This window comes from Salvia splendens, chromosome 6, assembly GCF_004379255.2.
Source record: "Salvia splendens isolate huo1 chromosome 6, SspV2, whole genome shotgun sequence".
Lineage (NCBI taxonomy): Eukaryota > Viridiplantae > Streptophyta > Magnoliopsida > Lamiales > Lamiaceae > Salvia > Salvia splendens.
The window spans coordinates 12,570,886-12,585,725 of record NC_056037.1 but is presented as its reverse complement, the minus strand read 5'-3'; the positions used below and the strand labels follow the sequence as shown (position 1 = coordinate 12,585,725).

The 14,840-nt window shown below is 37.2% G+C and overlaps 1 protein-coding gene across 3 annotated transcripts; it reads right to left on the bottom strand.

The window, feature by feature from the left end:
- Positions 1-6,190: 6,190 nt before the first annotated feature.
- Positions 6,191-9,418, bottom strand: LOC121806224 (mitogen-activated protein kinase kinase kinase 5-like). 3 transcript variants are annotated; one of them, XM_042206191.1, is made up of 9 exons: positions 9,181-9,418; positions 8,385-8,993; positions 8,218-8,305; positions 7,618-7,680; positions 7,362-7,525; positions 6,882-6,957; positions 6,692-6,751; positions 6,490-6,606; positions 6,191-6,418 (listed from the first exon to the last, which is right to left on the bottom strand). In XM_042206191.1, exons 1-9 carry the CDS (start codon positions 9,402-9,404, stop codon positions 6,236-6,238), a joined length of 1,584 nt encoding a protein of 527 aa, XP_042062125.1. In that variant the 5' UTR covers positions 9,405-9,418; the 3' UTR covers positions 6,191-6,235. The 3 variants fall into 3 exon arrangements, with proteins under 3 accessions (XP_042062125.1, XP_042062127.1, XP_042062126.1); XM_042206193.1 differs by having other exon boundaries at positions 6,191-6,411; XM_042206192.1 differs by having other exon boundaries at positions 8,385-8,990.
- Between the last annotated feature and the right edge of the window lie 5,422 nt (positions 9,419-14,840).

Below are 14,840 nucleotides of genomic sequence, written 5' to 3'. Positions count from 1 at the left end.
TGCTTTGTTTAAAATGAAATTTTGGCTTTTTTGCCAAAAAAAAAGTAACACTCGGGTTGTCCTTGTGAAAAGTATGTTATTTATGTTCTCCTTCCTAAGCTCATCTAAGAAATATTATCTCTTTGCAAACTACATATTCAGCCTCTGTAGTAGACAAGCGATAGTCTTCTGCAACATAGAAGTCCATGAAATATAGTTATATCACCGTAAGTAAAAATATATCTGATTGTACTTTTTCTGCCATCAAGATCATTAGATGCCAAGACTGCGTCTTCCGTCTACCAAAATTAGTTTTATACTTTCTTTTAGTTCGTTCTAGTTATGGAAACTATATTAGTATAATTTTTTTCTCTGTTTGTTTCTCGCTTCTATTTATTTTATTTTTTCTCCCATGCTTTACCAATTACTGTTAGATTCATGTCTTCCATATAAAAAGATTATTTTTTTTATAGCTTCAAAAGCAATTATTCGAATCTCCATTGTCACCTAGAAAACATTATAGTTGGCCGTGCACACTCTCAATCACTAACTGCATCTCCCACAGACATGTTGTAGGCTAGCGGTAAACCCATTATTGGCAAAGGGAAAAGTATAATTTAGTTGTTCAATTAACTGTGGTGTAAAATGAACACAATGATGCAATTTTTGGGTGGTTTAATTATTTAGTGTAGACATGTGCAGTCGTTATCTTGAGTAAAAAAAGAGAGGGTGAAATTGAAAAATTGAAGTTGGTGAGGTAGGACCACATTAGTGTAATACTTGTGACATAATAAACACGAAACTCAACTTAGAGGTTGCCTCAAATCTCAAGAATCATACAAACATACATTTCATGCATGCTTACAACAACGATCCATTACACTCAACATATTCGTTTTTGGATAAATGAAAAGAGAGATGCTTCGTTCACAATTTGAAAATATATAATTACTACTACTTTCTCTAAAAATTGGCGTGCACTAAACTAAAATACACTATACAAATAAACTATTGAGAAAAAAATATGAGCCAATTAAGAATTAATACGAATGGTAATAAAGCAGTTATTCCAATTAGATAAATATTGTGCAACACGAGATTTTCCAAATATAAGCACTTGGCAGTCCACGCCATTTTATATTGTTATATATTCATTCAATTACTGTTAAATTTGAAACAAGTCTAAAAGCTTATGTAATGATGTGAAATGAAAATGGCAAACTAAATTTATTCAATTCAATTTCATTAAAATCTATTGAATAGCAATAGAACAAATTAACAACTATTATTAAAAACAAGTTGATATATTAAGGTTGAAAAAGTACACGTTAATAAAAATAGATATACTCCATACTATATAGGAGTAAATAAAATTATATTGGGCTGACCCATTTTAAGCCTGTGCTAGGCAGTTTTTACTTTTTACCCATTTTAAGTTAGCAATCCAATGCCATATGTTTTTAATCAAGAATGGGCCGCATTTATCTCACTAAAAACTACTCCTAGTAGTACTACTATTTTTTATACATTATAATATTATTATTTACTATAATTATTATTCTTGTAATAATAACTAATAATTATGACAAATGTCATTTTTTATTTGGAATTTCCCATAACTTTTATTTATAAAAATAATTATTGTTAATCATAACATTATTTACTTTTTATAAAATTATTTTTATCATAAAAACAATAACTTTTAACATAATAATATCTTAATACCAAATTAATAACTTTCTCCTTAACAGTATAGTAGAGGTAACACAAATATTTGTCACTTAGGAATTAGGATACAATGAAAAATAGAATTAGATGTGTTATCCACACTAGCTTTACTTCTGTTAGACCATCGATAACACAACCTCATTTCAAGATTTAACTAAACTACAACTATTTTTTTCAGATGCCGTATCTGCATTTCACTCAAACAACAAATCATAATATTACTACAACTTAATATTGTTATCTAATCCCTTTTTAAATATTCTCCAATTCCATATTGTCTAATGGTACTTGCACGCGAATTATACTTAGGAAAGTGAGAGAGTTTACGTATATCAGACAGTTTATTATTTATATATGTTTCATTTCCATGTGAACAATCCTAAGGTTGAGAGATAAAACAGATTTTCTAGAAATATCAATGCTAAGCCTCAAGAACTGAAATACCAAAGATTATTCTTGCAAGGCATGCAAATACTAAGAGCATCCGCAGCGGTGGCGGTTGGCGCCACCGCCGTCCGTGCCAGCGGCAAGGCGAAGAACCGCCGCCGCTGCAACCGCGCCGCTGGCACGGCGCTGCTCGATGTATCGAGCACGTCCGTGCCAGCGGACGCACACGTGTCACTCTCCCATTCGCCAACGGCATAGCCGTTGGTTTCAAACAATTTTTTATTTTTTTTTAAAAAAAATCGGTTTTTTATTAAAAAAACCGATAAAAAATAAAAAAAAAAAATTTCACTTCCCCAAAAAATTATATCCGTTTATAACCGTTTTTCCCCACTTTTTAATTTTTTTTTTATTTTTTTTACCCCAAAAATACACACTTTCATCTATAAATACCCCCAATTTCACTCCCAAAAATTCACACTTTCACTACACAATTCTCATCATCATTCTCTCATCTCCATTCTCATCTTCAATCTCTCATATCCATTTTCATCTTCCTCTCACACCCTACAACACCACTATGTCCGGTAACGACGACAACCCAAGCGGCTCTCACGGTTGGAACCCCGAATGGTTCGGTTCGCAACCGTTTCCTAGTCCGGAAACGGAATATTCGGCCCCTCCTCTCACCCAAGATTCGGGCGTTCCGAGTGGCTACCGGCCATACCCAATCGACGATCAAGGTGCCTCCGATGGGCGCTACGGGTGGACACCGGAGCCTAGGCCTCGCGCCCCTTCCCAAATGCCGAATCCTCCATCTCGCGCCGGTGTCCGCACACCGTACTCACCGGCGGAGATGGAAAGATTGTTCAAGGCGTACTTGGAAATCTCAGAAGATGCGGTGGTTGGAACGAACCAATCCGGCGATCACTTTTGGTGGCGCGTCTCTAGCCGGTACAATGCACACCGGCCGCCGGGAACGATCGAGCGCAACGAGAGTATGGTGCGCAACTGCATCGGCCGAGCCAACGAAGAAATTGGCAAGTTCAACGGCTATTTCATCCAGGAGTCCCGGAATGCCGGGAGCGGCCAAAGCGAGGTCGACATCATCACCGCCTCGCTGAGCACCTACCAATCCATGAACGGTAAGTCGTTCAAATATCTTAACGTTTGGCAGGAGACGCGGACGCACCCGAAGTATAAGGGAGGCATAACATCCTCCTCTAGCGGCTCCTCCAAACGCTCACGGTCGGTAGCACTATCCGACTCCGGCTCGGAAGAAGTGGCTAGCCAACTCGCCGGAGCTAACTTGGGTAGCCCCGATGCCGGACCAAGCGGTTCCCGACGCCGACCGCAAGGTAGGAAGAAGGCGGCGGCCGAACGACGTCGCGCCGCGACTCCATCTGCCCCTGCTCCCGAACCCGCACCCTATGTTCCACCTCCACCCCCGAACAACTCGTTGTGGGCCCTTTTGGCCCAACTCAATATGGCCGATAGGTCAACTATGACCCCCACGCAACTTCAAACGCACGAGTCCATGATATTGGGTCTCCAAAAACAATTGGGGTTGGTGCCGCCGGATGCGTAGTCTTCCTCGGGTTATATTAGCCAATAATTATGTAATTTTTAATTTTTAGGAGTTTAATTATGTAATTTTTAATTTTTAGTATTTTAATTATGTAATTTTTAATTTTTAGGATTTTAATTATGTCTTTTTATTTTATTTGTAATTTGTAATTTTTATTGTGGTTTTTTTAATGAATTTTAGTATTATGAAAATGTTGTTGTGTAATTGAATTTTATATTAATTGTGCTCGTCCTTGCGGAAGAGCACAGTTGTGGGTGTTGTGCTTTTGCCAGAGAGCAGGCATGAATAGTACCGCCCGGGCCCACAACCGTGCCGCTGGCAAGAGCACGGTTGTGGATGCTCTAAAACTGATCAATTGCAAGAAGGGAGTTGCAACTTGCAATATTTGGGCATCCTAACTGAATCATGATAGAATGATTTATATGCCAACAAAACATTCCTCTCATATTAAAGGAAGACTCGACCAAAGTAGAATTGTTTCAATTGTAGCTAGCCGACCATATATTTTCCAGCCACAGCTATCATTCATTATAATTAATAGTAGTATTAAATTCCTAATCTCAATACATTCATGTATATAAAATGATATCACCCATTTCTTCCGTCCAATGTACTCCCTCCGTCCCGTTCCATGTTACTTGCAATTTTCATTTTAGGCAGTAAATTTGGGATTGGTTTTTTTATGTAATTAAAGTAGAATTTGAAGTGTAACGAGACACCACTTAATAAAGGGCCTCTTAACTTAATCTAACATATTAATTAAATACATTAATTCTAACTTCAACTAGAAATAGTGTTAGGAGTTTGTGACGAGCCGAAAAGCAACAGTGCAAGTAACATGGGACGGAGGGAGTATCATATGTAGAACATTGTTATGGGTGTGAGGCACATTGCAACGATAAGGTAAAAAAATTGGGGCGCACGGGACGATGAGGCGCACAACCCACGAATCGAATGCCGCCGCCTCACAATTGCCTCTTGATTATCGATCGCCCTATCCACCTTGGGGCAATTCAAGTTGGGGTCGGGCACTCCAAGCCTGGAGGGCCCCCTAAAAACACAAATATCGAACTATAAAAATTGAGCCGTGTGTAAAACCAAGTGAGGGGCAAGACTAAGACTCAAAGAACTATACTACTAAATACCTTAAAAAATATTAACAAATGTTGCAGTTCTTGAATCCAAGAATCAAGTTTTTCTTTTTTCTTGGTATTAAACAAGTAGAAAAATACTACATATATCAGAAGAGGTAGATGTCTAGATGGAACATATGAAAGAATTGCATATTACTTTGACATAGTAGCTGGAAACAGCATGATCGGCGGTGACTTATTAGAAAACAATTATGTTATGGATCTGCCACTGATGATGCGATGCGCCCAGTCAACAAAAAATGCAGCATAAGATAGGATATAATCGACTTATATCTTTTTCCTTGGCTGTTACTTAGGACTATATCTTTGATTAATATATACTAAGTCAATCAATAATTTGTCTAAAGACATGGAAACAGGCCCAATGAGAGGCCACCAACAAGGGTGGTTTGAGCCTATGATTCATTACATAACTGGCATGATTTAGCATAGAGGGGTGAAATTGGTTCCTAATTTTATGAGCCTATGATTCATAAACATAGACATGATCGTTGAACTAGATAAGACCTAAAAAAGGGAAGATGAAATGTGATAGAAAATGAAACAAGAATAGAGGTTAATGGAGAAAATGGAAATTGAAAACTCATTGATGTAGTCTTGTTGTAGCAGAGGTCACAGAATAAGTAGTCAAAGCAAGAGCAAGTGCAAAGTGCAAAGCAATCGCAAATCTCAAAATTAGTAGTAATTAATATATTAGCGCTAAATTTCGAAGAAAGATAGTGCTGTATAGAGAAAAGTGGTTACCACTGGTCAATAGCTTCTTTATCTTGGTCGTCTTCCATGGCAGGATTGGATTCTTTTCAATAGATTGAACTTGCGAAAGGAGAAGATTTATATTCAACAGTGCCAAACAACTTTATTAATTTTGGTGACATTATTGTTTTATTTTGTGGACAACCTACATGGGCTACAGTCTGGACTTTTTATTCATTTCTAGAAATATAGATCTGGATCCGAAGATATGGACCAGCTCCAAAATGCATTGCCATTTAGAGGAGATTCGGGCTCTTGATTGAAAACTAAATGGGCTACTTTTGGGTTGTAATCATTCTGAAAATTGGGGTACTATATAAATAAGCATTATTCCAAAAATAATAACACATGTACAAGAAAAGCATGTAATTGGATTATACTACAAAATTCCAAGTTTCCAACGATGGGAAGCACCACCAAAAAATGTCTAAATACGTTATAATGAGTTTACATCATTCACACTAGACTATACGCTGCAAATTAAATGGATTTACATTTAGAGGAATACCAAACTGACATAGCTAAGAAAATGTTTTCAACTTTTAAGTTAGCAAGACGGCTCTAACATGACTGCAGTATTTTGAATTGTAGAGAAAGAGAAGCATGATCATCAAAAGAGATTGGACATTGCATAATACCATTAATTTTATCAGTTTAGGTGAGTCGAACTGATGCGGCTACAATCCACAAATGGATGCTCTAGTAATTTGCTAGCTGTAGGTCTATCAGCAGGATTTCGACGGAAGCAGCACTGCAAGAAATCCTTGCCCTCTGGCGACAGCGTTTCAGGTATGGGTGGACTCTCCTTCAACACCTTGAACAATGCTGCAGCCTTAAATACACAATTCAGTTTCACAAATCAGTTCATCACACTAAACTAGAACCCCACAAAATGTTACTCACCCCTTCGTAGCCGCTCCATGGGGGCTTTCCGTTGATCATTTGAATTATGGTGCACCCCAAACTCCATATATCTATTGCTAAACCAATATCAGAACTTGGCACCACACACTGCAAAAGCTGCATGAAGGAACACAGTGATGTTAGTATATTAAGGCCACAGTTTCCTACTAGTATACTAGTATTAAACTCAGCTTGCATGCACCTCTGGAGCCAGCCAATATGGACTACCCTTCAACGATAGATTTACTGCTTCCCCGTTTATCTGCAATTAATAGCCCATTATAATCATTTACAGCGTCTCATGTTTGATATAAGCCTATGCTAAACATTTTATTTAGAGTACCTTTCTTTCCCACATATATTTGTGTGAATTGGAAAAAAGAAAAACTCACATGTTTAGCCATCCCAAAGTCAGCAAGCTTGACAACACCATGTGCATCTACAAGTAAATTTGCACCCTTGATGTCCCTAGAAAAATCGATCATCATTAGACCAATTTTACACTCCAAATCGTTGAGTTTGAAAGATATTCTATCATGTATGGATACCATTGTTTCTTGGCTCCAGGCAACAATTCATCCATGATAAAAATTTCTACATGAGCAAAACTTCCTACATCTACACAGGCTGTGGTCATTCTAGGTCATCCCAAGGACATATTAAGAGAAATATGATACAAGTTCGAGAATGGTTTCGTCATTGTCCTTTAAAATAGAAGAAAAACAATCTTAGTAATATAGTATCTAGCTGAACAAAGAATCACATATGTACAACAATAAGTAAGAAACACCTTAACAAAAAGTCAGTGAAAGAGGGATGCATTTGGGATCTAAAAAAGATTAGGCTTTGACATTTCTAACTAAAAAGATTACCTGTGTATGGTTTTTGTGCTATGCAAATAAGCCAATCCACATAGAATATGACGTGTGAAATTACGAACTACAGACTCCGTAATAGCTGCACTATGGTCATAGATGAATTTATTGATTGAGCCAGGATGAACATATTCCAGGTATATATAGAACTTGTCTCCAACCTGCATGATCAGAGAAAGTGAGATTCCAAATGGCCCTCCATGAAGAAAGGTGTCAAGCTCACAGTAGAGCTTCGTGAAGGAAAAGTACGTACAATTTCACTGCCATAATACTGCACAATGTTTGGATGCTTTAGCTTGCTAAGAACCTTAATTTCCTGAATAGATAAAGAAACATCAGCCAAAGGTTCTAATTTTTGTTCATAAATAGCCACAAAAAGTATCAAGGGAAGCTTTTGAGAGGAGTAACAGAAGAGTGAAAGCCTAATATCCATATAAACCACTGAAAATTTAGTTGCGATGAACTAAATATTGTTCATGATATTGATAAAATGAAAAATTATACTCTTCTTTACCAACTAAACTCTAAGATGAGGTATTCATTTGATACGCTATCAAATTTACACCGAAGAAAATGTCCTAAAGTTCAAATCTTACCACCACTCTCTCATATAATATGTCATTTTCAAGCCATGGTGGCCATCCATAAACTGTAAAATGTGACTGTGACACTCCTTTATAGTTTCCACCACTTAAACTCTTGTTCTAGCTAAACAAGTTCATTTCCAGAAAATCAAATTATTAAAAATTTCCAGACCATAAACAAGGGAGGTGAAAGATAATTCAGATTTATTTTACTCAAACCAAAGATTTAAGTATGCTGAGAATAAAGAAGCAGCTAAATTGGAAATAACCTGCTCTAGCTGCCTGATGCTTTCTTGAGATTTTACATCCTCTGGTAAAATCTCAACCTCCTTCATTGCACATAAAGCTCCAGTCTCCCTATTTACACAAAAGAAAGAAAGTTAGTTAGTTAAAAACGTGTGATTGAAAAATCAGCAAACATATTCAGCATGCATACCTGTTGGAACCAACATACACACTTCCAAATGTACCCCTCCCAATGAGCTTCCCTTTCTGCCATTGAGATCTAATAGGAGAGGACTGTTTAGCTCCGGGATGTTCAGACCTTGCGACAAGAGTGGGAATTGTAGCAGGCGAAAAGAAGTTGGTAGCTCCCGAAAGATGAGATGTAGAAGAGCTTGAGGAGAGTGGAGTGGGCATGTCAGCCCCTGGAGGGAGAGGCAGAGTATGTACATTGGCATGAGAAAAACTTTCCCTCCAGTCCAACGTTATCTTGAAAGGTTCTGGCAATCCGGCCCCGGGTGCACTTTCGACATGGGAGTGAGAACTCACTGTTTGAGTTATAAGAGGGGGATCCTCAGCACTTGCACCAGAAATTTTATCCAAAGGCATTTGATAACTACAACTTAGTCCTGTATTTCCATTGCAATGGGGATTCCTTGGCTCGGACCGAGCACGGAAAATAGCAGGGGGTACCCTGTGATAGGATGGCGAGGGACTGCATACAGGACTAGTTGGAGCACTCATGAAAATACTGCGACGGCTCTCTTGTTTAACAGCTGACTTTCTAGATAGCCGAAATTCAGGCTGTTCTACACTTGATCTGCTGATTCAGGATACAAAGGGGAATCAGCATTCCACTAGGGTTAATGTATGCATCAACAGCTAAATTCAAATAATCAAATCTTGGCTATTATATACATTGTGGTTAGCTATGATCTAAATTGTAGACAGATTTTAGTAAATACTGTATTAGTTTTGTAATTAGATGGATTAAGAAGTAGTATTGTTACCTTTTTAGGTGGTGATCTGTCTCCTCATTGAGGCTGAGGCTCCGACAATCGGGCGGCGACGGAAGGGGAACGTTGTGGGACTGGGAGGCGGAGGGGAGTAGTTTAGGCTCAGGCGGCAGCAGTTCTGGCAGGGGCAACGGCTGAGAGCAGCTATTCGCATCGACGTCGTTTTGCCGCAATTTGGCGACGGTGGAAGACGAAAATGGCAGCTGCCACCAATGCATGATTGGATGGTCCGTTGAATAATTATCGGGGACATATAAATAATGTGTATGGCGTGACTTACTTATGTCAAACGTCCTTGTCGTTCAATTACAGTATCTCACTTTTTATTTTTTTAATAATACACTCTCGAAAATACAGATATTTGGAATTTCATGAATTTTAAGAAAGATATAGAACGAAAATATAATAAAGAGAGCAAAGAAGGATGATACCAAAAAATAGAAAAACTATTTTTATGGACACATTGAAAAAAGTTTTAAAATTTAGGAATATTGGGATTTAATATCACAAAACTTTTTTTTCAAAAATTTGTTTTTTCGCATTAACTTTAAACTTGACATATAAAATCACGCATTTAAATGAGTAGTTGTTAAACTTTTTCTATCGACGACAAAATCTAACTACATGGATGACCATATTTGACTTCTGAGAGCATCCACAATGGATGCCTGATCTCACGCCCGATCGCCCGAGATCGGGCACGGGCGTCGTCGGGCATCCACTGCAGACGTCGGGCGCGACCGAAAGATCGGTTGTCCCGATCTCACGCCAGATCCATCGGGCGCCCGATCGGGCATCCACTACAGCGGCGCCCGAGCCCGATTGGGCGTTTTTTTTGCTTTTTTTATTTAATTTTTTAAAATTCTTTAAACCCTAATTAAACCACTATAAAATACTCAATCAGCATTCACTTTTCACACACCAATACTCTCTACTCCTCTCACATTCTGTTCTCTTTTCTCATTTTCACACTTTCAAGAATGGATCCGAGTCAGTTCCCAAACCTCCATGGTGTCGACGACGATATGCAGATGTTTGGCGGCGGCGTCCGGTGGCCCAGCCACGAATCCTACCGGGTCGAGACGCCTGGATCTGTAGGGTCCACTTTTATTTCGGACTCTGAGTTCGATCCGTTCTTCGACACCGACGCGTATCGGGTTGAGGACATAGAGCCTAGTTGTGGGCAACCTCCTGCCCCTGAGCCGCCGAGGCGGAAGAAGAAGATGGCGCGGAAGGAAAATGCGTCATCCGTCCCAATACCATCCAACGAGCCCAACGAAGAGTACGCAACAGGGCGTACTAACTACGAGTTGGAGGAGTACGTGAAGGTGGCTCAGTGTTGGGTCGATATATCAGAGGATTCGATATGCTCCAACAACCAGACTTCGGCCAGGACGTGGGATCGCATTGAGATCAGATACAACGCGGTGAAACCGAGTTGGACGTACAAACGTTACAAGGTTCAGCTGTGCAAGTGTTGGGATCGGATCAAGCTCCACGTCAACAACTTTTCCTATATCTACAACAGGAACAGAGACACAAGGGCCAACGGTGAGAGCATGGAGGATGTCATCCGGAAGTCGATGGTCGAGTACCATTCGGAGTACGGGCAGTTCAAGTTGTACAATGTTTGGCTGATCTTGAAGGACAAGGCGAAGTTCAACGGAGGGATACTGGTTGGATCCTCATCAGTTGCGAAGCGGACGAAGAAGACCGCCACTGGCGGTTACACGAGTAGCGGCCCATCTCCTGTGGATCTGAACGCTGAGCCGGAAGGGAGTTCTAGCACGCCTACGTCTACTGTTAGACTTCCCATTGGCACTATCACTGCCAATGCCCAAGCTAAAAGGAAGGGAAAGGTGGCCGCGTCTGGATCAGCTCCCCCGCAGGCTGCACCTCTTCCGTCTACTCAGCTCGTGTCCTCAGCGATCGAGGAGTTCGGTGGTTTTCGCGAGGTGGTTGAGTATAGGTTTATACTTGACGCACAAAACAACCTTCATACCAAATCCGATCCGGATGCCCGACGGAGGACTGAGAGGATGATCAAGAACCTGAGCCAGAAGTTGAACTTAGATGACTAGTTAGGTTTTTATTAATTTAGCAATGTAGTTTTTTTAAAAAGTTTTTTTTTAAGTAATTTAGTTTAGTAATGTTTTTTTGCTAAGTATGATGTAGTTTTTTTTAATTAAGTAATGTAGTTATTTTTTCAAATTTGTAGTGTTTAATATAATATATTTTGGTATTTTATTACTTAAATATAAAAATAAAAATTATAATATTAAAAATTAAAAGGAAATTGAGTTTAATTGATAGGACACCCCACTAGGGCCAAACCATTGTTCAAAGAAGGGACGTGATGATGTAGCAACCACTGGGCTCCCACTAAGGTTTCCAGTAGGACATCCATTATGGATGGTCTAAAAACTTTATATTCACATCCTATCATTTTAAAGTGATAATCATATCTTATATGCATGTAACAATGAAATGTAGCCGGATTTTGTTTTTAGTGGGAAAAACTAAAAAAAATTGTATATTATATGTTAAGTTAAAATTTTATGAGCTAAAAACAAATATTTAAAAAAATTCGTGATGTTAAAAGCTAATATTCCAATTTTGGTTTGGAACCAAGTGACGGAGGGGAGGGAGTAATAGTAAACACAAAGCGGAATGATCCAATGAGTAAGACTATATACAATTTCCATCCTTACTAAAACTTCACATCTAATTTATCTGTTACCTGTGACTTATAACAACACATACAAGAATAAAATCTAACCAAAATACAAGGATATAATAAATCTATTTCTTTTGTCGAAATGTTTCATTTCTTCCAACTTGGACCCATGAATATTGCACGATTGATCGGTTAGCCAGTTGTCGCATAATTTGACAATATATTGTCATGAATCTGAAGGCGTAATTTATAAACTAGGACTAATATATTCCTCCATTTCCGGTGGTCGCATAATTTGACAATACATTGCCATAAATCTAAACCCATAACTTATAAACTAATGCCTTCATTTCCGTTTTTATAAGGGCTAAATTGTCAAAAAAATCATACTAAAATTTAGTTAAATTTTGATTTGTTCCATAATTTTAAAATCGGACTTTAAAATGATGAAGTTTTGATTTGTAATCAAGTATTCTGATGTGAAAATTGAAGTAAAATATGTACAGTATATTGTTTACATATAGTATAAGGGAGTATCATTTTTTTTAAACCGACAACATTGTTTTAATTCATCAGCCATAATGTCCATGTTTGATTTTTCAGCTTCCAAGTTAAATACAATTTCTCCGAAAAACCATCATGGGATACTTTGAGAAAAAAATCCAAACAAATTAAATTTAATTAATCTTCAAGATTTTTTTGGCAATTTTCCATTTTTATAAATGTACTTATTTTATCATTTTAATTCATTCTTAACATTGCACATTTTCTATTTTTATAAATTACTTTGCCAGCAACAACTTATATTTTTTCCATCACCATATCAATTTATTTTAAAAAATAAAGTATGACTCCAAATTTTCTGCAATAAATTACATTACCACAAAATAAAATATTAGCACTTTTTCCCACTGATTTACACACTTAACTAACTTGATAAAACTAGTTGGACTTTGGATTGTTGTGTCAAAGTTTCATATTTGAGAACGATTATCATTTATATGTGAATAGTACACAGCTCTAATTCCATGTTAAAGTTGTTGGACTTTGGATTGTTATTAGTACAAGTTTTAATCTCGCCAACATACTAAATTATCCCTTTTATCGCCAGACATTTTTATTGGAGTATTGGAACTACTCCCTCCGTCCCCAAAGAATATGCACTTTTAAGTTCGACACTTGTTTTAATACAAAATTGGTAAAGTAAGAGAGAAGTAAGAAAAATATTGTTAGTGAAGAATGAATCTCACCAGAAAAGACTTTCTAAAATTAGAAAGCGTATATTCTTGTGAGATGGAGGGAGTATAATTTAAGTAAGCCGTCGAGATTGTTGATTTAAGTAAAAATGACTTAAAAATGATAAAAGATGAAAAGACGTGAAATTTGAGTTCGGAAAAGGTCAAGAGGATCGAACAAGTAGCGTGCAGTAAGTAGTGTTGCGTGACCTATGCAGCATACACGAGAAGGAGCAATGGCATTGGGGGCCGCACGACTCACGCGAAGACACTAACTTCCCGCGTGAGTCGTGCGTTGATACTGAGGCACCCTGCATAACAAGGGATGTACTTTCCAGCCTTTGGCCGTCCAATGCTCACATGTGGGATTTCCAGCCTTTGTCGGATTTTGAGAGTTTACATTTGGAAATCGAAAAATCAATTTTTGTCCACATAGAATAGCTTTATAAGTACTGGTATTTTGTAATTTAACTCCTGATGAAGGAAATCATAGAATAGAGAATTCAAGGGAGATCAAGCTGAGCCAAGATTATTTCCCCCGGGTTTATAAAAAAATTAGATTGAACATGTTTCACTTTGTTTTTATTAATTTAGTTTATCTATCTATGGATAGTTAAATTTTTAGGAAGTTGGGGATTGAAAATAATTGACTCATATGTTTCTTTTTACTAGTATTATTATTATTATTTAATGTTCAGAACTTGTTTTGCTTTAATTATTCATGTGCTTTTAAATAGTGATTGATTATGACTTTTATTGATGTATTTATGTGTTGATACAAGATTTAAGAGGAGTATTGATACATGATGTGAATAATTATCAGGTTTAGTTATTATAGCAAAGAGAAGTTGAGATTAAATACAAGGACAAAGATCTTAGGAATTTTTATGAGTTGCGTGCTAGTAATTAGCCATTGATATTAGTTCTAGTGAGTAACCAATGGTCTAGGTATTCCAAGAGGATGTCAAGGCTATATTAGTGATCATCTTAGCATAATTTGAGTCGAATGAACATTGAACTAATATATAATGGCAAAAGAGATGATAGAATCATTACTCTTAACATTCTTCTGCTCATCTTCAGTATTTATTTGTTTTTTTTTAATTTATAGTACTCCGTCCGTCTCTCTGTAGCTCAATCATATTCCTTTTTGGGTTGTCCCACTATAACTTAGTCGTTTCTTTTTTTGGCAAAAAGCAACGATTTTTCTTCTCTCCTCATTTACACTTTCTTACTTTATTCTCCATTCATCTCTCTATCTTTTTCCTTTTCTACTTTATTATTCATTACATAACTCACTCAACATAACTTTTCTTAAATCATGTGCTGAAAAGAAACTCATCTACTACAAAGGGACATAGGGAGTATATTTTATTCCAATATTAGTAGTTAATAATCAATTTTCATACTTATAGTCTAGATGGTACCATACTTTAGCTTTAATGGACTATCATATTTTTCCTTTAACTATACTATAGTTGAAACCCTGGAGTAATTTTACATTTTAGGATATACCTTACTTTAGTTATAATGGACTATCATATATTTTGTATTTCAATTAATTATAAAATATTACCATACCCTTAAATCAACAAGTATTATTTATTCTTATTGTGATTTGAAATGTAGTCTTTTGTTGAATATTATCCTACATCTTAATACCCAATTATGTATGTTCTGTGGTCATCTTTCCCCTAAAAAGACTCGTTCCTAGAACTAAATATTCAAAGAACTTGTTATAC

What these genes read in the sequence shown, in the direction of transcription:
- LOC121806224 (XM_042206191.1), bottom strand. Translation starts at nt 9,404, where the DNA reads ATGCATTGGTGGCAGCTGCCATTTTCGTCTTCCACCGTCGCCAAATTG. An exon ending in ACAGATCACCACCTAAAAAG is followed by an intron (nt 8,994 to 9,180) that starts GTAACAATACTA and finishes ATCCTGAATCAG; the next exon opens with CAGATCAAGTGTAGAACAGC. An exon ending in AGCACAAAAACCATACACAG is followed by an intron (nt 6,958 to 7,361) that starts GTAATCTTTTTA and finishes CGATTTTTCTAG; the next exon opens with GGACATCAAGGGTGCAAATT.